General features: G+C 39.8%; 1 protein-coding gene across 1 annotated transcript in view; it reads right to left on the reverse strand.

Annotated features, from left to right (window-relative positions):
- The window catches only part of cntn3a.1 (contactin 3a, tandem duplicate 1), an 86,889-nt gene extending 61,903 nt beyond the window's left edge, over nt 1-24,986 (reverse strand). The window contains exons 1-2 of the mRNA XM_026153117.1: nt 24,093-24,986; nt 14,217-14,360 (exon numbers count right to left, since the gene is read on the reverse strand). Of these exons, the coding sequence (XP_026008902.1) occupies nt 14,217-14,271 (55 nt within the window). The 5' untranslated portion in view covers nt 14,272-14,360; nt 24,093-24,986. The remainder of the gene's footprint in view (nt 1-14,216; nt 14,361-24,092) is intronic.
- Between the last annotated feature and the right edge of the window lie 1,422 nt (nt 24,987-26,408).

Genomic DNA, 26,408 nt, shown 5'->3' on the forward strand with positions numbered 1-26,408 from the left:
CCTCAAAGCAGAAAGGAGAGATGAATGATTACTAGAAGATCCTTATTGTGCAGCCTTTATTAAAATAAAATTGCACAGGAACTTGAAAGGAAGACAAACATGAGATGAATCATTTGGCTTATTAAAGTGACTATAAAGGATAAGAAAGTTTAGCAGTTTACATTTAAGAGTAAAATCCCACATTTTTAATATCTGTAATATTCTGAATATTTATAATTGTGCTATTTGTGTATAGTACAGCTATTTCTTATATTTTGTAACTTTGTAATATATTTTATTATTTAATTTACTTCAGTCTGTTACTGTTTGTATTGTCTTGTAACAATCGTAACCACATAATTTCCTTAAGGATTAATAAAGTATTATGATTCTGATTTCAATAAGATAAACATTTATCTTCAACATATGTCTTAAGCCACCTCACATTTCTTTGAATTTGCAAGGAAAATGGGAAATGGATGAAGTAATTTACTAAAGCATGTGCAAACATCCTTGGAGCTTGAAAGCCAACTGCATTTTTAAATATAGCATGAAATCTCTTAAGCAAACTTTCTTGTAACTTGCATAAACAGTCTTCAGGAATATCTTTCCAGATTTCTTCTTCTTTGGATGCTTTTTGTTCTCTTCTCAGTCACGATGATCCTATACTGTTTCAATAATGTTCAGGTCTAGGCTCTGGGGAGGCCAGCCCAGTGTTCTTCTTTGTGTTTTTCTATCCAAGTCCGCTTTTACTCCACTGTTAGTGTGTTGACACTTTTTTCCTAATCCCATCAATTATGACAAGATCCTCAACAACACTGGCTGAAATGCAGCCCCATATCATAACAGAGCCTCCACCATGTGTCACAGATGGCTGCAGGCACTCACTGTCGTACCTCTCTCCTCACCTCCCTACATGTTGACAACGATTTGAATCAAATTTTTCAAATTTGATTCATAATTTAATCAAACCTGTTGCGACTGATTTTCAGTTTAGTTCCCATGTAACATCTCACCTGTTTCTCCTGGTTTCGCTTCCTTAAGAATCGCCTCTCAACTGTCACCTTTCCACTGAGACCATTTCTGTTAAGGCTTCAGTGAACAGTAGATGGATCAACCGATGGGGCGGAATTTATTGTCCTATTTCTTAAGGACATGATTTCCAAATACTGTTCATCTGCTGTAGATGTTTGGGGTTTTTGGGTTGTTGTTTTTTTAAGTATGCCACTTCTTTTTCTGTCCTCCACTTATCCAATTTCCTCATTTTTTTAAAGTACACTTTGCACACCATGGCGAGATATGACAACATTTCGACCAATAGCTCTTTGAAAATCACCTTGTTCGTGTAAAAAAATATTTTATGTCTCTCAAACTGTGTTATCTTTGGATTTTTTTTACATTCAACTGTTTTTGTGACAGGCTGCTAGTATTAAAGTTGCTAAAGATACCATTTAAAAAATATTCTTTGCTCAGTTGTCTGTTATGTGTGGACATAGCATTGGTTCATAAATTGAGTTGGGTGCCTTTTTCTCTTTGATTGATTCAGAGGTCAGTGTTAAGTGATTTAATAAACAAACAAAATTATTCTTCTGAATCATTTCAGGTACAAGGACTGGACTGAAAATGAGTGAAAAAGCAACAAAGGAAAACTCTGAAAGACCTTCACAAAGGCCAGAGAACTTGTTTAACACCAGTTTAAAAATTGAAAGAAGGTCTGGCTCTTTGGGACTACAATACAAAGAATTGGAGGGTGCCTCCAGACTTTTGCACAGTACTGTATGTTTGGTTATGGTGCTAAACTTACCTGATCGTTGCCAGCACCATGGCAACTGTTATTAAAAGGGTGAATAAGAATAATGAGAAGGGATTGAGTTCCTGGGGCTGTGCCTAGGGGGCTCAGTTCAAACTGATGCAAACTCTCTGAAACTCTTTCGTTGCCTTAACGGGAATGAAAGCAAGATGCGGTAGGGAATGCAGAATGACTGTCAAGCTTGCTTTCTGGTAATCGAACATTAAGGTTCTACACGCTACACCAGTCTGAAATCCACAGGCCCAAGAAATCAGTGAGAAATTTCTTTTCTTCCCAGGAAGGCGTTATTTTGGAGGTATACTTGCTGGCCTAAAAAGAGAACAGATACATATTGCAAAGACATCTGGACAACAGAAAGTTTTCAATTTAAAATCAGTACTGACACTCTGGTTGACAGACTGTTACGCCTTGTAAGACATAAAAAAAAAGTCAAAGTCATGCTAAAACCAGGCTGTCAAAATCTGATAGCAGGTCCAACACCAAGACCCATAAAATACAGAAAGTAAAAAGATAAAAGTTCCCTATCAGAGAAGCGCAGTGATCCAGAATCCTAACAGGAAGTTGGCTGGGGAATGCCTCAGGATAAAGCTGGAGGTCATTATGAAATAAGCCGGCTTTGCTCATATCTGTCACCTGCTGCCAGATGGTGATACGCGCGTGTTTTCTAAGACTCCTCAGACAACACAAGACTCAGCATCGGAGCAAAAGTGGAAGGCAGAGAGAGCTGTTTCAGAGGCTGAAATAAAAACTAATCTCAAATTCAATACTAGCTGACAGCAAATGAATTCCTCCAGCTTACCTCAGCATGAATAAATAGGCATATGGGGAGTCAGCTGTGGGGGAGGTATCGGCCGTTTGTGAGGCCCCAAATCCATTAGTTTCAGCTCAGGGTTTTATGCATCAAATAAAAAAAAAAAATGAAAAAAAGCCAATCTTGCTTTTTAAGGCATCTTCCCCGCTGTCCAGGCCGATAAGGTACATCTTTAAGGTCTGTCATTTAGGAACAGCAAATGCTACTCAGTTTGGTTCAGGTTATTTCAAGCACAGTATGAGTTTGATCAAATCTTATTCAAAGGCTTGAAAAATGTGGTATTCTTTTTTTTAATTCATGAAAAACCGAAATATTGAACTATAAAGAATAAAATAATTAGAAACTTCACTAGAAAAGAGAGGGAAAATTAACACAGTCTTGTGATTCAAGTGCTACAAACTTACAGAGAAATACTGCAAATACATAAAAAGAAAAACAGGAGTTAACAGAGCTAATAAAAAAATGTGCCAGCCAATACTGCTGTGACTATCAGCTGGGGTGTGCTGTGCTGTGCTGCATTTTCACTTACACTGTCTTTGTAAGAGAAATGTGACATGAATGTTCCAACCATGTCACCACATCTTCTAGCAAATCAAAGCTACTGCATCTCAAATGCAATATCACCAATTGCACCAAGTGTTTCCAGAGCTGTGTACACTGGGGAAACAGAATTGATTAGGTCCAAGCCCATATACGGGAGTAACAAATTAAAGTTATTTCTTTGTTGTTCTCTGTTGTATATTGAATGTCTACATAAAGACAGGTATATATTGTTTTGAGAAGGATATTTTCATCTAGTTTAATCAAGTTTCCTCCTGTACATGAGTAAGAAGGTCATTTGTCAACCATCAGATGTCAAGATATAGTAATAGGGATATTTATTATAAATGTGTAGAATGTTTTTAACCACAGCCACGAATGCCTGACCATTTTTGGTTTTAATTTTCGTCAATGTAGTATAGATTTCTTTCTTTCTCTACAGACTAAAAACCTAATATACAGTGATAACCCATATGGAAAAGATATATATAAATCTTATAAAGTTTGTATCTGTCTTGTGTGAAAACAGGTATAAGATCCCTTGAAGAATTATATAATGAAACTTGTATGTTTTGGAAACTTACTAAAACAATATATGAAAGTAATGACAAAGTGGCCACTTTCATGAGTAAATCATATACGTTTTTACTATTTCTTTTCTATATAGGAATATAGTGTGAAATCTGTGTAAAATATTGTATTTGTCTTGTTTATGATTGCATACGCTCTAATTAAACTACACTATATGAGTCAGTTATGACAAAGAAATCCCTGAAAATAAATGACTGGGGAAAACAATCATTTTCATTCATTCTTTCAAATAAAAACTAATTTGATGATAATTTAAGAAAATAAGTACAATTGCATCTTTGCTGCTACACAAGGTAACAAACATAAGCTGTTTACATTCATGCACAGGAATGCTGACATGCTGTGACGCAAAAAGTAAAGTCAATGTCTGCTCACAGCAGTTCTCCAAGCTACTGTTTTTCTTCCATCGCAGATATATATTACTGGTAATGTATTTATAAGATGCATGTAAAAAGAGGGAGGGTTGATGTGATCCAGTTATCAGGGAGTCATACAGCTTAGCCTCACTAAAGTTTTATTCCAGGGTGATGCAAAGGAGGCTTCAACTGACTGTCAAGCTGTGGGCTCAGGAGAAGCAGCAGCCATGGAACAGTGGGCTCTTTTACACTGTGGGAAGTTTTGTGAGGAGTGCTACAACTATATCCACCCTGGGAAACTTGTGAGTGGCATGAGGTATTGCTGACACTGATATGACCCCACTCTAGGGCTGTGCGATATGACCAAAATCTCATATCCCGATATAACAATTCTATCGCCCTGATAACGATATAAATCACAAAAATTTAACATTTTCTGTAAATTCTGTGAATCTCGAGCAGCTCGACTTGCGTGAAGTGTTTCCAGCTGGGCGTCATGTAGCTGGAGTCGAGTGTTTTAACCGATGCATGAAACTATACATTTTTAGACATAAGTTGTAAAGACGTGCTGCGGGGAAAAGCCTGTTCTAACGTTTGAGTCTAAGGTTTATTTTTTAGCACCTGGCGGCTCTTTTTTTACTTCTCATCTGTAAATAATCTGCTCTTTCATGTGATTCAGTTTATTTTGAAAAAGTCTCAACAGGATCTTGAGCTTTATTGTGAAAGGTTTATGTGGAACATAAACAAGCGGACACGCGATGGTGTTACCGTCGTTGTTGCTAATGACAACGCATAAGTAGTGTGGTTATATAAAATATAAGAGAATAAGAGAAAGAGAGAACTTTAGGAAATTAATATAGCCACTACAGTGACCATCAAAAAGATGAAAAAATATTGCTGTAAACAGTTTATTTTGCGACACCACGAAACAGACGATAGCATAAATGAAACGATAGATGTTTTTATATCGTCATCCAATATATATTGTTATATCGAACAGCCCTACCCCACTCCTTGTGTAACCAAAGTGGTACAAAGTCAGGTACATTTCCAATGGATGATAGATTGTCAGGTTTTTAACTTCTCTCTCTTCATGATGGTGACTAAGGATATGCTCTGACTTCAAGTATTCAACAGGCTCCTGGGCCAAGGATCGCTTTTATGTTCCTGACCTAAGATCGTGACCTTTGGGTTCAAATTGATTTTATTCCATAATGTTGCGGGTACCAGCTTTCCAAAGGGAGTTTACAGTAAAGACGCTGCTTTTTTTCCAGGTAGTATAGGAAGCTGATTAGGATAGGGTACTTTCCATTGGAGGCTTGCTGAGCACATCCAGCTGGGAGAAGACCCCAGAGTATGACCCACAGAACATTTAGGGTTCCCGAAACAAAGCTAGAAACAGGTGTTTGGGGGATTCTTTGAATACCCTGTTAAGTCTCTTGCTGCTGTGACTTGAAAATGAATGGATGGATAGATTCTCAAAATTGTTATTTATTATTCTTGATGGGAGGAATATTCACAGGGAGGAACAGTCCACATCTTTACATATCTGTATAGAAAACTTCAAAGACACTCTGAGATCTTGCTTGAGGATTCCTAAAGGCTTTGCCATGTACTGATGAATCAGTGAGTGAGTCAATATTTGAAACTCCACTCACGTCTTAGATTCATACATGAGGGTACAAAGGAAAGTGAAAGATGTTCCATTACTTTGTATTAGACTGCTAGCTAAAAGTTTCATTTTCACTTGCGTCACTAAGCCATTTGGAGTCAATAAAATGTGTATTTTAAAACATGTTTTCAATTTAGAGTAATAGCTGGCTGTAACGAAAAACAAAATTCAGGTTTATCTTAAAAAATCTTAAAGAACCCAATCTACACTAAAAAGTTTTGTTGGGAATACAAATCCATATTTCAGTCAAACATTTTCATTATGTGAGCTTTTGTTGACTGCCACTATCCTATTGGCAAATAAAATGGCAATTGCAAACACACTGGCTGTTGTTTAATTTTTGTATCAGATCAGTTTTGCACTTGTCATTTGTTGCTAAATGCAGTAAAGAGCAGTATTTACAGCACTTGGAGCAATCAGTATTGTTATCTTAATTTTACCAGTCGTCCTCTGCTTGTTGTGTCAAGAGAAGGGGCTTTGCACACTTGTCAAAGTGCACAGTGAAACAAAGAGCTTAGGAAAAATCCCAGCAAAGACTCCCAACAAAGTATGCTCAAATGAAACAAATGCATATAAACGAGGTAAGCAACATTAATGTGTGTGTGTGTGTGTGTGTGTGTGTGTGTGTGTGTGTGTGTGTGTGTGTGTGTGTGTGTGTGTGTGTGTGTGTGTGTGTGTGTGTGTGTGTTTCTTATTTTCCCTTTTGTTTTTTCTTAATAAAAGTTTTTTTTTCCCTTCTACTTAGCTTAGCTATGCAGCAAGCAGAGCAAATGGATCCCCCGTTACACAATTAGGGGAGCGCAGTTTTGCTAAAAATCATAAATATGTTTATAATGATATGCTTTGAAAAGTAAACATATCAATATGCAGTCTGCAAAATCCTGATTATATTTAAGCAACCTGTGTCGGGCATTAGTTTACTATTCTCAACTATGAAAAACAAGTAATAAAACTGATTTTTGGGTGAGCCTTTAAGTTGGTGCACTGAAACCTGTTTGGTGTTTGTATACCACATCATGCTTTGGCTGTCAAACAGGGATTATAAACAGCTAAAACTCTGATTTTAGCATGGCTGAAATGCCCAAATGATCTGTGAGCCCAAATTAGCCAACTTTATCAACTAACCTGCTGATCAGAGAGTATTTGTCTGTGGTTACTCTTATATCAGGTAGGACTCCAAGATGCCCCAAGGTAATTATGTGTTCATTCAAACCTGGTCCCTCAATTTGAAACACAATCCCTCATAACTGTTGTTTTCACTGGTTTCTTACAGGTTTCCACAACATATAAACTAAAGAAAATCGTGTGCAAGCCTCAGTGACACCACTGCTTTGCCAAGCTACTGGCTGTGCATTTTGGCTGTGACAATAAAAGTCAAAATATATGACTTCTTAAAAGGTGAAGACACCCAATTTTATACGTAAGGCAGATTCTTCCAATGTTATTTCTCAGTTATTGTGAAGAGAAAAAACAAACAAACATTTGATTGCTGGTTAAACCTTTCAGCTTAATGGGATTATGTGTTTTTGTATCCAGCTTTGCTAAAATTGTTCTCCTTCAATGCCGACTATAGATGTTTCTAGGATTGTACTCCTGCCAATTATTTTTAGGCAGATGCTTGTAAATTTGTAGAACTTTGAATAAAGTGTTCAAATTAATATTTTGCATCAATAGAAGATCATTTTTGGCAAGCTGCTATCCACAGCAAATGACAAAAGACACACGAGTATTTTTTTTCCCTAATGACCAGATTGCTGTACACTACCCCTTTGATTCATTTGAATATTTCAGAATTTCGTTTTTAATTAAGCAGAAATTCAATCTTTTCCTTCAAGGCTTTACGTGTAATGACTTACTTCATAATAAAAATGGAATTTCTCAATAAAACATGAGTAATAAATTTTTATGATGCTCCACTGACTGTTTTAAGACAGTATGGCAGAACCACAGAGTCACATAAAAACCTTTGACCCAGTGTTTGAAGTTGCTTGCTGTGTTAAGTAGTGATACAACAATCCAGCTTCATCAGGTGTAATCTTTGGCTTTGGGTATCTGTCAACGCTGAGTATCAATATGATACAAGGGGACAAAGTAAGGCATAAACCATAAAAACGATCATTTTGACTATTAATTACATATTATTTAACATAGTACATGGATAATTTTACATGTGATTTATTTGAACTTCAAATAAAAGCAATTTTAAATTAAAGCTGAAAGCAGAGAGGGCCGTCGCATTGCGGTGGAGTCGAGCCCTGCCCAACATCTCCTATGCCCACTAGGTGACAATGGAGAATACCATTTACCAACATGTCACACTGATGCATGCCATTTGTGGAATCACCAGTTAAACGTTCATCTAGATCGAATGATGATCATAACCTACTGTGCATTTCCACTTCACACTAGCTGGTGTCCTAACTATTGCTGAGAAATGGCATATCAATGTGTTCGGGGCTCGATTCTCATCCTGCCTGGGAAGTTTGGGAGACATTGGACAATGTGCCTTTGAGTTACAGCAGTTTAGTAGTTCATGGCGGCCATGACCACACCATTTTACAAAACCCCAAAAGCTTCACAATTTAACATGACCAAGGTCTTCAGGTTCCGCACAATATCATGTTGATCTGATGAAATCTCTAGGGGGACTTCTTCGTGAAAGATTGAGGCCTTAAAATGGCGAAAAATGTCGCCAAATTTGCTAATTAAATTTTAAATACATGATTTCCTGTTAAGTTTAGTATGTGGTTCCAATAGACTAATTTTTACGTCTTCATTTCTTACATAAGGCTGCCAAATTTGAAAGCGACCATAAAACATGAAAGCCTTCATCACATTGGAGGTCTGTGCCAAGATTCATGAGTTTTAGAGCTTTCCAAGTCCTTCAAAACCTATGTCCTATTTCATGGTGATTTACATGGCAACCACGGTGCGCCGTTCAATGAAACCTCACGGTTTTCACACTGAAGCATCATAAAGGTTCACTGTTTTTTTTGGTGGAGGGGCTCAATCTAAGTGGAGCAGTAAGTGCTCCCACTAGGTGGCGCTCTAACCACTGCTGGCAATGGTCATATGAATCTGTTCAGGGTGGGACTCATGCCTGTGAAGTTTGGGGGAGATTGGCCAACATTTCTTTCAGTTCTAGCAATTTTGTGCTTCATGGTAAAACATCAAAATTCACCATGCCGCCAGGGCCACGCCTTTCGAATGTAACCTAAGACCAACTCATTAAGGCTTTCCTGGACAAATTTGAGGCTGTTGGGATCATCCGCCTTGAAACATTACCCCAAAGTGTAAAACATGACATTTCCTGTTCCCACTAGGTGATGCTGTGAACACTGTAAAATATTGCAGTTGAAATGTCTTCAGGAGCAGAGCCGCAAACCTGAGAAGCTTGGTCCAGATTGGACAATGCATGTGGGAATATGAACAAATTAAAATATCATGGCAAATTATCGAAATTCGCTATGGTGCCACGTGGTGAAAATTGAAAAGCAGTTTAATGTGGCCCAGGTCTGTAGTTTAGTCTGACCGAATATGAAGTTGAAGTTGATCCCTAGGAGGAGTTCACAAAAGTACAATGCCTGGAAATTGCAAAAATTGCCATTTTCAATTCAAAATGTTGGACTTCGTGTTGGGTTTGGATCATGGGGTCTCCATGGACTCTTTCGTCCATCTTGGCATGTTACATACATGCAATAAATTTCGTTCATTCAGCTCAAACTGTGTGTCTGTAGTACTTCAACATAACCTGCATAGGTGGAGTGCTAGAGCCATTCTGAAACGCCCAAGTCCAAAGGGCAAGGCAAACTGAAAGAAAACTAACATTAACCTAAACTGGGAGAAATAAACAAACAACATGAAAAACCTGGACATGAAACCTAGAAACATGGCGTGAACAACAGATGACCTGACAAAGAATGAGCAGAAACACACAGACTAAATACACACAAGGGTGATTAGGGGAAGTGGAAACACATGGGGAAACAGCAGACACTAGTCTGACATAACCAGAAAAAGGAAGCAAAGCTGACTACACTGACATAGGACACAGACCTTCAAAATAAAACAGGAAACATGAGACGCAGACAAGACAATATAAACTTTGACAACAGAAGAGGGAAACAGGGAGAGGGAAACTTAAACACAGGGGTATGTTACACCCCGGCCTAGGCAACCGGGGTGCAACGTAGAAAAACAAAAATAAGGAAAATAAAAATAAGGTAAAAACACACGAGAAAAAACTAATACGGGTTTCCGCCAAAATCATCCCAAAACGAAAGTATCAACAACTAATTTCTTTAAAGCAAAACACAATATTTATTTACATCACACACAAGGCGCCAAACTATTTACAACGGGGGGAAGAAGATCGCGACCATGACATACAGAAACACAGGGCTTAAATACATGGAGGGAGCAATCAGGGAATGGACAACAGGAGGGAAACACAGCTGGGACAAATCAGAACTGACGAGACAGGGAAACGTAAACTGAACACACTAAGATAACATAGACTTTCAAAATAAAGTAGGAAACACATAACAGTCACACAAAAACAATACAATACCAACGCCAAATCGTAACATACCCCGGAGGAGCACCTAGACACTCAAATCCACACACAATTACGGTCACAGTCGTAACACCCCCTTACCCAAAAATCAAACATTTAACCCCAAGTGAAATGTTTTGATCAAAAGCGGATGAAGGCTGGTGGAGGCTGGAGCGGTCCCACGGACCCCCCAGCAGACGACGAAGGCTGGAGCGGTGCCTCGGACCCTCCAGCGAAGACAAACGAAGACTGAAGCGGTGCCCCGGACCCTCCAGCGAAGGCAGACGAAGGCTGGAGCGGTGCCTCGGACCCTCCAGCGAAGGCGGACGAAGGCTGGAGCGGTGCCTCGGACCCTCCAGCGAAGGCGGACGAAGGCTGGAGCGGTGCCTCGGATCCTCCAGCGAAGGCAGACGAAGGCTGGAGCGGTGCCTCGGACCCTCCAGCGAAGGCAGACGAAGGCTGGAGCGGTGCCTCGGACCCTCCAGCGAAGGCGGACGAAGGCTGAAGCGGTCCCTCGGATCCTCCAGCGAAGGCAGACGAAGGCTGGAGCGGTCCCTCGGACCCTCCAGCGAAGGCAGACGAAGGCTGGAGCGGTGCCTCGGACCCTCCAGCGAAGGCGGACGAAGGCTGAAGCGGTCCCTCGGATCCTCCAGCGAAGGCAGACGAAGGCTGGAGCGGTCCCACGGACCCTCCAGCGAAGGCGGATGAAGGCTGGAGCGGCCCCACGGACCCTCCAGCAGACGACGAAGGCTGAGGCGGTCCCTCGGACCGGCCCTCGGACCCTCCAGCGACGGCGGACGGCCGAAGCGGTCCTCGGACCCCTCAGCGATTGGACGAGCCCCCACATGTTACACCCCGGCCTAGGCAACCGGGGTGCAACGTAGAAAAACAAAAATAAGGAAAATAAAAATAAGGTAAAAACACACGAGAAAAAACTAATACGGGTTTCCGCCAAAATCATCCCAAAACGAAAGTATCAACAACTAATTTCTTTAAAGCAAAACACAATATTTATTTACATCACACACAAGGCGCCAAACTATTTACAACGGGGGGAAGAAGATCGCGACCATGACATACAGAAACACAGGGCTTAAATACATGGAGGGAGCAATCAGGGAATGGACAACAGGAGGGAAACACAGCTGGGACAAATCAGAACTGACGAGACAGGGAAACGTAAACTGAACACACTAAGATAACATAGACTTTCAAAATAAAGTAGGAAACACATAACAGTCACACAAAAACAATACAATACCAACGCCAAATCGTAACATACCCCGGAGGAGCACCTAGACACTCAAATCCACACACAATTACGGTCACAGTCGTAACAGGTAGAAAACACAAAGAGAAACTAATAAACAAAACTAATAAACAAATGAACTTAGCTAGCCTAAAGAACTTAAACATATCATCCAAATAAACTAAAACTCAAAACACTGGATCAACAGACCCAGGAACGTGACAGAGCAGATGCAACAAATTGCAAAAAAACTGTGGAAAAAACAGGTGGACATGGTGAAGGACATAGTGTACGCTGTATGGGTATTTTTGACCTAAAAGACCATTCCACAGGAGCAACTGACATTCTGTGTTGGTCCCTGCTAGCTTCCCCCACCTCAGATGTCAGACCAGAAGCTGAGGCAACATGCTCGTGCTCCTCATGAAATCTGCACAGTAATCACACAGAGAGCGATGCAGAGCGGACAGCCTACCAATAGCTCAGCGGCACCACACCAAAAGCAGACTGAGTGAAAAAAAGTCCACTCCGTGATCCAGAGACAGAGGCAGCTGCAAATATAACTCATCCTTTAACAGGGTCACCTGTGGAAACCTTTTACAGCATTAACTTCTTTCTCTTAAGGAAAATTGTGCAATGAACATGTAATGAAAACCATCTGATTGATTAATTAAACAAAAATAAATACAATTTGAAAATATATATTATTCACATGTTAGAGCTCAGTGTGAGAGTCATTAGGTTAATGCAGGCCGCTGCCATTCATGATCATGCTAGTTCCTCATTTCCTTACTCCTAATCTCACTGCGCTCACTTGACCAAAGTTTGGCATCAAGTCAAAAACCTGTCAGTACTGCAGGTGTGAAATACCCTCAACTGCTGACCCTGTCCCTATGATATGATAGCTCTGCCTTTAGCAACCACATGCAGTGCTTGTGGTTTTACTTAGCATAGCTTCGTAAACACTGAAATCCTAGAATTCAGTTTAGCCCCATAGACGATGCAAATGTGTTTTCTGAGGATCAGACCAATCCAAATATTGGACTGGTGTATCCCTAGTATGAAGGTTAGCTGCATCTATGTGGGCAAACTGCATCATGATTGCTCTCTTGCTCTCTGTCTTACTCACTCACTCCTGTATATAGTGCACACCCATGCAACCGGACATTGAAACCTTCAGAGAGCAATAGGGGGAGAGGCGGTTAACTTCAGATAAACTCACTATGGGAATAACTTCCCCTTGGCCCTACTGCTCTCCCACACAGCCAATGCTTACTCTTAAAAAGAACACAGAGTCTGGATAAATAACCTACCAAGTACTGTCTCTACCAAGTATTTCAAGTCTGCATGCTGAAAGAATGATCATGTCTTCTGTAGAACACAGAGGCTTTGGAGGTCTGTACTTACATTGCACCATGCTTTTCTATCGTAAGCAGAACAATGTAATGTAACTCCACACTGAATATTAATGCTCAGTTACTCTGTGTTACCAACTGTGAATGTCAGGCTCAGGACTGAAGCAAGGGGCGTGCAACACAATGCTTTTCAGAAACGATTTGCCCTCTGCTCCTTTGTTAAGCGTTAAATTGCTTTGAATAGCAACGTCTGAATGTGGGTTCTGCAGCTCGTGATTGCAAGAGCAAATTTTGTGACTGCGCAGACTGCAGCCCTAAATTGTCTCCTGTAGGCAGTTTGTCTGACATCAAAACTCTTCCAGGGTTTCCATCGATGTCAAAGACACTGTCTTGTCTGTATATTTAAGAGAATGCCTAAGTAGGCCATAATATGCAGTCCAGAATTGTGGTATAGATTGTAATCCCATAGCAAGTCACAGCTCCCCGAGGAAAGCCTCATTAGACGTCCACTGATGTGTATTGGAATTAGTGATAAGTGGTGCTAATTGCCATGTAGGCAATTTTAGGTGCCGACATGCCGTCGCGCTTTTGAAAAAGAAAAAAACAAAAGACCCGCGTGTGCACGTAAATTCACACAGTGACAGTCACAAACACATGCACGCACACTAATTATTTTAGGTCCCAGCTGTGAGGAGGGGCTGCTGATTTTGAGCAAGGCAACATGAAAGATTACTCATTCCTCAAGATACTGTGCTCATGCAACAAAGCCCTTATTCATCTTGCTCTCAGTTTCAAACTCTGACATTCTGCAGAGAGCTACCATTTGACCCCGAAAAATTTGTAAGGGAGGAAAATTAGGTTTCTCATTAAAAGCAAGATCACAAAGCAAGATTCCAGTACTACGACCGGCGCGATCTCATTTAGGTAACAATTGAGGCGCTATTTAAAATGAATGACTGCACGCTCAACTGATAGAAAGAGGCTGCCTTTCAGAGATGGAAACCTGGCTGATTGTTTTTTGCAACAGGATGCAATGCCTGGGAAAAAACAAAAGAAAAAGAGAAAGAGAGAAATAGTTGCTATGCACAACTGAGAGATTGTCGATTTTCTTGCCTTGAGCTGCCAATGAAAGGAACAGCAACATGAACATTTCCTAACATTTGTAAAATTGTTCAAAGCTTTGGGCACTCTTTTCCTTAAAAAAATCTTTTATTTTTCTCTTTTAATTTTAAGAGCCATCTGTTCTGAATTCAACATAGACCATAGGCATCAAGACAAGAATACACATTTGGGAGGCTTACCTGCCAGGCGTTCCACCAATGACAGCAGCACTATAAGTTTCCATAGCAACTTCATTTTAATGGTCTCAGGTCAATAAAAGCTCACTTCCAATCACAGGTGTGTAGAATCACAGCTTTGTCCTTTCCAGCACTTTCACTGTTGTTCTGTCAAAAAAAAAAGAAGAAGAAAGAAAGCAAAGGGGAGGAAACCATTAAACATTCAAAATCTCTAATCTCGATTCAAAACAGTTGGATGGATTTCATGAGAACCATTACTGTCCATGTTTGTGACATATAAAACAAGAAGTTAATGTTAACATGTAGAAAACGTATTTTAGGTAACAGGTAATATTTGGCAGGTGCTTTTTGTTTTAGCTGCAGATCTTGTGGTGCACAAAAGGCTTCCACTGTTGCAGAGTTTGCTTAAGTGTGCTCAACGTTTCATAATAGGGATCATGGCTGCGAGAGAAACATAAAGGGATTGCTCACTTGTGCTCAAACTTACTGAGACAAAACAAAAAGCACGCTGGTTGTCAAGACACATCCCTAGCACGTAATAAAGTAGCGTCCTGGCTCCTGGATTCTGCCTGAACGAGGGGGATTATGTACGTCTGACACAAAGCGCTGACTGTACACAGTACAAAAACATTTTCAGTCCCCCTGGGAGACTTGCAATTGATTTTCTCAAAGGCTAAACTGTAATTTATCTCTCCTTCTTACTTAAATGAAGTCCCAAACAAGTTGTGATATGAGAATAAGTCGCACTCCTCCCGTCACTGATAAACAATGATGCAGCCTGTTTATTTGTTTAAATACACATACATCCCTAACATGGTGATAGCCAAGATCCTTTCTGATAAAGCAGCAGATAAATGTTTGCGTACGTGAGGCTGCGTATGGAGTGAAAAAGGATGAAGGGGGGAAATTAGCCATTGCCTTTGTTCAAACCAACTCTCCCTGGAACATTTAACTGACTGATGGTAAAGCTTCCTCTGACTCCAAACCATAAGCATGCTGAAATAAATGAGAGGGGGGGAATTAATAAGAACATACAGTGTAGTCTATCAGGAGCCGCGTGCCAAAAAAGCAGAGACAACTGAACGATTACGCTTTCTCAGTTATATGCGCGCCTTCTATCCTTGCGCCGCTGAAAAGCATGATAGAGCATACTGATGCTTATGTGAATATATCAACTGCGTCCCTGACACATTTGCCTACACTATTCCTCCTTCTGCATGTACTTAACCATTAAAGGCAACACTTTTCCCCTATAAATCTCATTATGGAGATTGGGTTTAGAGAGTCATCTTAGTTCCAACTTATCTCGCAGTTATTACGATGCAAATGTCAGGAGTAAATGTTGGCTTTCATTAATAAAACAGAGACACTTCAAATCCCTCCAAGGGCTCCTGGATATTTTTGGAATGTGCCTCCTTTGAGTGAATAATTGTGAGAAATGTGCTGAATAAATTACTCAACATTATGTCTTTAATTGAAAAAATAGGAGTCTTTAAAAATTCCAGCCGCACACTTGCGCATTGCTACTTCAATGTCCGGGCGACATCTAATGTAACGTGCATGTGTACAGTTTTAATTTGACTACTAAAGTAAACGTGTGTGTCACCACGGGCTGCAGATTGAACTGTCACTGCAATTTGACACTCGCATTTCGACAAACACTTCATGTTTTTTTAAAAAATGTTCAAGTAATTGTTTTGTCAGCCATTAAACGTTTTACAGTCTGGTCATCTAAAATTAATTTATCCTGCCCTGACAGCAACACAACTGAACATGACCGGAATGTGTGAACTACTGAGAGGCCCCATTCAAAAAAGCTACTATCTGCTGGCCTCTAACACCAATCTTTTGATCTCTATTAGACTGCAAGCCTCGAGACACGAGACATCAGACAACAGGGTTAGTGGAGGGACAAAAGAAAGCCTTTTGATCCAAAGAAGCTCAGCACTAAGATGATGTCTAGGGGAGTTGAGTCGTGGCCAGCATTTGACTTCCTATTCAGTGCAAATTGATTAGCCTCGTGACCTTAAGTGGTAGCGACAAGGCCAATGACTTACTTTCATCACAAATTGATTCTCTCATTTGTTTGCTTTATCAGATGAAAGTTAATGATAAGGAAGGCTTTCAAACTTTGCCTTTCAAGTTTCAACCTCTTTCATGTTGTTGGAAAAAAAGCCCGTGTTTGAAAAATGGATTATGATCAAGGCCTGGAATGACAGTCCTGGCCTAAACATTTCCTGACCCAATTTGCACAAACTCAACAACACTTAAATGGAACGCAGCCGCAAAGTCAGCCTCTCACTGCACATATGCAGATGAAAGTAAAGGAGAATAAAACAGGTGCACTGCATGTAATGAAGAACACACATTTGTATGGTTTCTTTCTTTTTGACTAATGCCTTAACCAGTTTTTCAGTACAAATCCAATCAGAATATTTGAAATGGTTTGCATACTCATTTGCCACAATAACCTTATACCAGTACCAGCTGGGGGACCCTGTTATTTCTTCTCTCAAGCAGTGAGATGACACGCAAACACTCACTAACAGCGCTGTCTTCTTCTTGTCACTCGTCAAGTTATTAGCCTGAAGCTTTCAGGTCGGCTGGTTGACAAGAGCTCATCCAACCAAATCGTCCATGTTACTTTGATAAAGAGAAAACCCTGCAAAGTTTTGAAGCTTTGAGACTGAAAATATCTGAATTGACATATTTTGCTGTTTGGTCTAAATTTGTTCTACACAGCTTTGAAGGCTCAAGAGACTAGAGTAGCAGCCGCGTTCAAACCAAGCTGGACGGTTTGCCATCCAATGGAAAACGATACACAACAGGAACTGTTACGGCTCAGGACATGAGGCTGATTAACAGTTTTACTCAAAATTATTGTACTGCGATCCAGAATTGAGTCTGCATTATTATATTTTTGGTAATATATACAAATATGAGCCAGAATATGTTGAGTTTGTTGTTATGACTGAAATAAAATAACTATGTGGAAATTCTTTAATATACAACACTGGATTTTGTAAATTATTTAATTTAAGCTAAAAGAGTAAGGCTCTACATTTAATTAATCTGCAATATGGCAGATTTAGTTAAATACAGACAAAAAGCTTCTTTTTTTCTGTAACCAATCAACCAACTTAGGCATGACTTCACCAAGATTTTCTTTAGTCAGCTACATCACTGTATATCATAGCAAGGCAATTGAAAGTGGTTGCTGGGTGGGAGACAACCTTTCTCCAATCATTGTGTGACTAAGACAACACATTGCAATCAATCCGCACTAATGAGCATAATTCATCAACGACTTGGCTCGGCTATCTGCCAGCTGGTTGTATTTCCCTACGTTAAAGCAATGTTGCTGAGCACCTATGTTATCATACAGTTAAACTGCCAGCTTACAGCAACTATGTCACTATTTGTGGAGGAATTTCTGAATCTCTGTTTTATTTAACTATGAGCTTCTGGTTGGACTCATAATGTAAGTAGTTGGTGTGATTCTTGCCATATATAGACAGCAACAGATTTGTGTCTTTTACTTATTTATCACAGTTAATTGTCATATTATGACAAGCGGATTGCAATAATTGCCAACTTGACCCCTGAAACTGATAGCAGACTGAGTACCTTATTGCTGTGGTAGCACCATCTTAAAGAACCAAAATCACTTTGAAGATGGCAACTGACTGCAAGTGGGCAAAGTCCAGATCCCTGTCTTCAAGGCAACCATTTCAAAGACAGTTAGCAAGTTCATTACACATGGCCACAATAATTTTAATGAGCTCCAACCATCGTTTTCCTTAGTGTGTCTCTGGCATATGGTATGTCAAACCAGCAGTCTTATCAGCAGCCAAATGCTCAAGCATCCACCCACCCAGTGAACTTGTCTGTTTTAAAACCCAAGGAAACGGAATTTATTTGCGCATATAAGACGGGAAAAATCAGCTAATACCCACATTTAAGAAGCTACGCCCATCAAATATTTGGCATCTTTGCTTAAAAATTTACTTCAGTGACTAAATCGCGCTTGTTTGGTTTCTGTCAATCAGCTAATGAGTTAAACTTGAAATCTTCTCTGACTTAAAGGAGCTTATGAGAGAACAGCAGAAAGAACTTTGAATGCAAAACCGAGTGTTTCGTTTTACTTTTGAGGATACGCAGCTGCTTCCAGGGAAGCTTCAGATTTGTAGAGACAAAGCACTCCTCCAAATTTCAGCGTTGTCAAAGTGACACCACTCATCCTCTTGTTCTCTGACAGCACCAGCTGGAGCTTATAAACCATAGACTACAGTTCAGTAAACCACACACTTTGACAGTGATGGCAACTGATTCGACCCTCTCCCCTACACCCGATCTTTCAGCTGTCATCAGTTTTTAGGGCTTAAAAATATATTAATAGAAGGTTACTCTGGGTCCCTTTTGTGGTTGGAGAGTCCAGATGAAGATAAAATTCACACTAAGAAGCAAGAGCATCCCCCACACACACGCACATGCACTCCCTCCAGCCCCTCCCGGCCCCCAAGCTCTGAATCATGAATGAGGCCAGACTCCCACACTCTGCAGGAATGAGACAAGACCAGGAGGAATGGCATACAATGCTGCATCTTTAATCACCTGAGCTGTGGCTTCACTTAATCTGCAGACACCAGCTCGATCAGTGTTTTCCTTGCACGTGTGGCTCATCTCACAGCTCCGAGTGCCTCCGGTCATTCAAAATTTATTTTGTGGTGATGCTCAACTTGAGACTGGTAGTAGTAGCAAATGTGAAATTATTTCTATGTCCTGCATTCTTGGATTCACCACACACAAATCAAAGTTTAACAAGCACCTCCCAGACAAGTGCCACTAATAATGGAGTAGATAGTAGTGCGATGAATAAGTCTTTGGCCCCTTCTTGATTTCTTTTTGCATATTTGTTACATTTAAGTGCCTCACATTATCCAGCAAGTTTTAATATTGGACAAAGATAACCCAAGTAAATACAAAATGCAGTTTTAAAATGATAATTCAATTTATTAGAGAAAAAAAAAGCTGTCCAAACCTACCTGGCTCTATGTGAAATAGTAAATGCCTCCAAAACCTTCTACCTGGTTGTGCCACCCTTGGCAGCAAGAACTGCAATAAAGCTTTTATGATAACTGGCAGTGTGTATTTCACATCACTGTGGAGGAATTTTGGCCCACTCTTCTTTGTTATAATTCAGCCACATCAGAGGGTTTTCAAGCATGAATGGCCTGTTCAAGGCCATGCCAAAGCATTTCAACTAGGTTGAAGTCCAGACTTTGACTCTGCCACTCCAAAACCTTCATTTTTTTTTTTTTTTTTTTTTTTTTGTTTTTGTTTTTTAGTCATCCAGAGGTGGACTTGCTGGTGTACTTCGGATCATTGTCCTGCTGCATAATCCAAATAAGCTTGACCTTTAGGGCAAAAACTGATGGCCGGACATTCTCCTTCAGGATTTTCTGGTAGAGAGCAGAATTCATGGTACCATCAAGTCATCCAGATCCTGAAGCAACAAAGCAGCCAGGCCATCACACTACCACCACTATAAATGGCTGTTACTATGATGTTCTTATTATATAATGATGATGTGTTAGTTTTACACCAGGTGTAAGGGGACTCAAACCTTCTTGTCTCATTAGTCCAGAGAATATTTACCCAACAGTCTCGAGGTTATCAGGATTTTTTGTGTTCTTTTTGCTCAGCAGTGTTTGTTTTCCTTGGAATTCTCCCATGAATTCCATATTTCCAATTTTTTCTGATTATTGAGTCACGACTTTAACTGAGGCAAGTATGGCTGCAGTTCTTTAGATGTTGTTCTGGGTTCTTTTGTGATCTCCTGGATGAGTCATGTAATACTAAATTTTTGGTAGGCTGGCTACTGCTGGGAAGGCTCACTACTTTTTCTCTAGTTTTCTTCATGTGTGAGTAATGGCTAGAAATGGCTCTTTAACCTTTTCCTAGCTGACAGACGTCGGTGACTTCGTGTGTTGATGTGTCACTTTTTTTTTAGATCTTTTAACCTACTTATTAATGAAAAGATTATTTCAAAACTGCATTTAGCTTTTTCACAGGTTCCTTTTGTCAAGTATTAAATATACTTTTTCACTGCACTACATGTATTTTAGATGTTTTTTTACTTTATTTTTATAAAGGTATGTAGATATTGACTATGCTTTGTTTTCATTGTCACTATGGGTTTTGCTAAATTTTAACATGGTGCCATATCTGTATTTGTAGCCCCTTGCACAATTTAAATGTGACTGTACTTCTCACTGTATTAATTATTGTACTACGTATAAGAATTCAACACAAGTGCAATGTTGACGAAGCACAGAAGAATCTATTTGCATATGATGAGTAACAACAAAACTTTCTTTAGCTAAAGATTTTATGTATGCCCAAATATTTTTTTCCGTCTTTCCCACAAATGGCACACCGCAGGAGGCAAAGGAAGTGCCAGTGTATTCCCCAGCCAAGATTCTACCTCAAATAGTGGCACAAGACAAAGAGACTAATAGTGTTTTGATCTAAGCACACAAGCTGCAGGCGTGACATAACACATGCCAGCTTTTTCATTTCTCCAGACCGCACCAGGGGCGCTCCACTAACGCGCTCATTCCAATCTCCCCTGTGACAAGAGCAACTGAGCATGTTGAAAGGTTCTCCCTGCTTGCATACATGCTCCAAGACCAAATTTTAGCATAATGAGCCAGTGTGTGGTAATAATTTAGAACCGAGAATAGAGCCATGCATCTAAATCCATTTCAACATTTTCTAAAAACCCTTAAAAACATTGCTGCTTACGTGGTTAAACCCATAGAAACAAATTAATTGAAAAAGTCTGAAATTAGTAAGATATATACATGGTTTTGGGAAACAGATATGTAGATAGATAATAAGTACTGATTATGTACTGTCTTTAATTTTACCTCATGTTTTTTTTAGATCTTAACGCCTTCTTGTGTTTTATAACCAGAGAGTCAAAATTTCATTGCCTCGAGCAAATGAACTCTACAAATCAACCTGCCTTGCCTTCTCTTACAAGTAATTTTAACACTCTATAAATGTTTTTAGGCACAAGCTGACAATCCCAGTGCACATGCTTTTACTAAATTACCAATTAAGGATGCCAATTAGGATAATAAAAGCCTCCCAATTAATAGTTTTTTAAATACACTAATTTAGCACTTGCTTGATCTCAGCTGTCATCATGGGAGGTAATTTTCTGCCCTTGATGGAGAAAAGGCAAACTGCTATTACTGTAAGGAAGACAGATCCTCTAAGACAGATTTTAAGTCTCCGTAAGGACCATTGTTTAAAGCATAGATAGATAGATAGATAGATAGATAGATAGATAGATAGATAGATAGATAGATAGATAGATAGATAGATAGATAGATAGATAGATAGATAGATAGATAGATAGATAGATAGATAGATAGATAGATAGATAGATAGATAGATAGATATTCACAAGCCAGTGGTCACACAACACTGTAATTGGTGCTGACTTGCCGTGACTGACTTAAGTTGACCTGACTACTGCCATGATGGCAGGTTTGCATGTCCATGATAGCGGTACCAACATGAAGTGTTCCCATCTGTACTTGTGACATTCTTGCAGCAGAACCCCGCCCTGCGGCTGTTTAGAAAGGACAATACCTGCCTGCCCACAGTGGGAATAGTGAAGGACTTTCAGGATCACAATCATATCCGGACGCTTCATTAGCCAGCAGTTAGTCCGGATACGTCTTTTATTGAAGATGTGTTGATGTGCTCAACAGTGGTAGCTTCGATGAATGACCACTGCACAGCTGCAGGATGCACTACTCCAGGAATGGAGACACTTGTGCAGTCCATGTGTGACCTGCATCACATCCAGAGGAGGCCAATTCCCCTTCTAAACATTTTACACATGCATATATTATAGTGTTGGTCTAGAAAATATCTTTAAAGCACAAACTTGCACTTTTTTTTTATCAGTGTGGACATATATTTCCTTTTTTAATGATAAGCAATTATGTATTTATGTCAATAAACTACAATTGAAAAAACTTGCTTATTTACTTAATTAATTTTCTGAGCTTTCTCACAGTTCATGTCTAGCTCATTTTTGTCACAACCACAGATTGACAGAATTTTGTCTTTTTACAGATTTGTCATGTTTAAAACTAGTATATAAAATGTCATTTTAATGCGCTTGTTTGCTGCTTCATTGGGGTTCATAATGCAGAAAACTTTGCTTCCAGTTCTCAGAGCAACTGCGCCTTGTCAATGTAACTTCTCGTATACATGCAAGAATTCTGCGTTATTTCACTAAACTGAATACTGATGTATTACAGTTGTCATTATTAATATTCCTATAAGAAGAAATTCAAGCAGTCAGTTCTTTTGGTTTTGTTTTTTTACTTTTTAATGCAATAGGTAAGCATATTGTCCACACGGATTAGCTTATGCACTGCTGGTGTCCCACTTACTTATTGCATAGACAACTGAATAAAAGATGAAGACTAAAGAGTTTAGCTCTGCAGGTAAAATGTCCATAGTCTGCACTTCTTTGCATGTGAACTCAGAGACAAGTATGAACAGCAGAAACACAAAACTGAAACAGAATTTTAAAGAAACCAAGTGACTCATCCAAATAGATTTGCTTACTTGTTAAAGTAATAATAATAAAAAAAGGCAACCCCTACTTGAACCAATCAGAATGCACATGCGGTACTTTTGTCTTTGCCAACTCAGACTCCTCTTTCCTCATGCAGACCAGGCTCAGCGGGGTACTATGAACTTCATGTTCACCCTCCTCCTTTTTCTGTCCCGGTGACATCATCAGAAACCTGCCCAGCCATAAGCTCACTTCCCCAAGGAGATGTGTAGTAACTCTACAATTCCAGTCACTTTAATACAAATGTTTAAAAAGGAGATACTGCACTTCCAGTTCGGTGGAAACAACAAAATCAACAAAACTATACCCAAACATGCAGTTGAATGTATGCCAACATGAAACAAAAACTGTATTTACGCCTGTGAAGCATCCCCTGAGGCATCCCTAAGAGAGGGGCAACACTAAACACTGACAAAGGGAAGAGTTAATAATCAAAACCACCTCTAATACATTTAATAGCAAAAGCACTGTAATTTACTTAATAGCAGAATCACAAGCAAAGAAGATCCATATGAAACATATGGACGCTTGATTTCACGAGATTAACTATTTCCAGCAGAGTCGGATGCTAAAGGACTTTAGACAATCCGAACCAATCAAGCGAGGAGCGCGGTGCAATCAAAGAAAAGGAGAGATGATGAGACTGGACTGATTCCAATCCCCTGGTGATCACTGACGGCAATGTGTTCTGCCAAAAGGTTTTAAATGAACGAGGAATGATGGTCTGGATTTGTGCCTCACAGAAAAAGCTGCACGGTATAAATGATGGCCATGGCCAATTAGGAGACACAGAATGTGATTATCTGATGAGAAATGGCACCAGTCAGCTGGGATTTCAAAGCTGTTAGTTTTCTAACTCATGCATGGCAATAATGGCATGGACACAATGCCGTCACTTGTGCAATTGAGCGCTGAATGTCTAATATGTGGGTGTGAATGTGTGCTCCGTACTATTGATGGGATACTTCAAAAACAAATGCATATTATAAAATGAGCAAGGCAGTTTCTTTGACATCACGTTTCGGTAAATACCTAAAATATTCAGCTTTACTCCACTTTACTGTGGTTTATTTCAGAAGTGGAAGTTGTAGACCGGTGATAACAACAACCTCGTAGCACAGGCATAAGAAATAATCAGTACTGTATCGGGAATAGTGAATACTGCAGCTTCCGTAGAATACCGAATAAAGTAAATAAATGTATTTCCTTACCGGAATACATATCCTCTGGTGTTTGCTGTCGTTCATCCCTTCTCGTATATCCATGATACACCGCGCATCTCCTCACTCCTTCACCCAAGCAGGTCCCCAGATCGAGTAGACGACTACAGTTTAGTTGGTCTCTTCAAAGTGCGGGTGTTGCTCTCTCTAAATACACCCAAACTGCTTTCTTTCTCCTTTCTTGAGGCAGACTACCCTAAATGTAAGCGCTTACTCTTTTCATCGTCGGTCCCAGTGTTTTCAGCGTCTGAGTAATTACCAGCACCTCGGTCCTCCGCTCTCCTCACTGGTACATTAATGTAGGATATCCCGATGGTCCCGCATGCACCGCGGGCAGGCGGATTTAAACCAAGCCCTTAGCGGTGGTAGTTTGCGTAGTGAACGTTTTGAGGTTGAAATAATTGTTGTTGGGTAAATTCGTTTAAGGAACACAAAGAGTTCGCGAGCAGCTTAAAACTGGTTTTTGAATGCGCGAGTCCAGCTCGTCTACACGGTGAGTTCTCCAACTGCCTGCGCGCGCGGCGCCGCTGGCACACGGGACATCAGAGGTGGATGCAGGAGGGTTTGGTCTGCGTTTTTTTCCAAGCTGCAGGTCTTCGACATTTCCTCAAAATGTCATGATCACCTATCCGGGTACAGCAGAACGGATCTGTATAAAGTAACTGTAGTTTTATTGTTTCTGGCTGATAAGGCTGATAAGGCACGGGAGTTATGTATGCACACATTCATTTTATTTGGGGGGATAATGAGGATTGTCTAAAAAAATGTATTTCTTAAGCACCAAAATTGCTAATTACGCAGAATTGACCTGTAAGCTATTGCCGCAAATTCGTGGGCTAATGGTTTCATTCTGATGTTTAGTTGGTACTTATTATACATAATATGGGTCATATTTTCTAAAGTGATGCCATTTATTGTACGCAAAATCTTAAAATGGCTTTGAAGCCAATTAAAAAAAAAAAAGTTCAATTATGCAAATTACGTAAAAACTGATTTCATTGCTGAAAAGTTAATAGAATGAGCTAACATGCACAGTGCCACACTTTATAAGCTCACCTTAATGGAGTAAATTTCAGTATCAGTTCTGAGTATGTTTTTCCTGGTGGTACCACAAGCCAGTGTGTCTGCTATAAAGCGAGCTACAGATCTGCTCCATATACGTATCCCAGTAAGCCATAACATTTCTACTCTAAAACCTGCAAAATGTGATGACGCCATTGCTGATGAGTCAGAATACCTGAAAACACCTGCGTGCATGTGAAGAGCACGCTTTTATGAGTGTGGAAATATTAAATTATTCTAATATATAATTATTTAATGTAAGTGGAGGCACGACTTGTAACCCTTTTTTTTTATTGACTTACAGTCTAAGGCCACAAAGAACACACAATTAATAGTTAATGAAAGAGAACTCAAACACAGAAGTAACTTATAACTGTTCTGTACAAGAGCATCAGGTACAGTGGGGCAAAAAAGTATTTAGTCAGCCACCGATTGTGGCACCGGGAGTTGAAAGTCCGTGTTGCTCGGCGACAGCCCCAAAACATCACTGCTCTCGAGAAGATCTGCATGGAGGAATGGGCCAAGATACCAGCTACTGTGTGTGCAAACCTGGTAAAGACCTATAGTAAACATTTGACCTCTGTTATTGCCAACAAAGGTTATGTTACAAAGTATTGAGTTGTATTTTTGTTATTGACCAAATACTTATTTTCCACCCTGATTTACGAATAAATTCTTTACAAATCCTACCATGTGGATTCATGGATTTTTTTTTCACATTCTGTCTCTCACAGTTGAAGTGTACCTCTGGTGCAAATTACTGACATCTGTCATCATTTTAGGTGGGGGAACTTGCACAATCGGTGGCTGACTAAATACTTTTTTGCCCCACTGTAAGTTCATTATAGTCAGGCACTGTGTCAAAAGATGCTCTGTGTGTGTGTCTGTGTGTGTATGTGTGTGTGTGTGTGTGTGGATTGCTTTTTATTTTCACTATGTAACTCTGAAAAGAAACTTCGTTGGAAAAGTTAAATTCTCACTTTTGCCCTCGTTGTTTCCCAGTAGCTTTCCCCAGGTAGCTGAAATAGCTTAAGGTGGAACAACCAGAGTAACTGTGTCAAACAATAAAGACCCAATTGTTGGAAGAAGCGAAGAAGATAAAAAGGGTAAGTGATAGAAAGGGACAGGAAAACAAACAAGAGTGAACATGAAATAGAATTTCACCTGATTTAAAGGCAACATTCAGCTGACATTTTTTTAAAGAAATCAAACCTTCCTATTTATTAGAATGGTAATGCTGGATGT

The sequence above is a fragment of the Astatotilapia calliptera genome, chromosome 20 (genome assembly GCF_900246225.1).
Source record: "Astatotilapia calliptera chromosome 20, fAstCal1.2, whole genome shotgun sequence".
NCBI classification, from domain to species: domain Eukaryota; kingdom Metazoa; phylum Chordata; class Actinopteri; order Cichliformes; family Cichlidae; genus Astatotilapia; species Astatotilapia calliptera.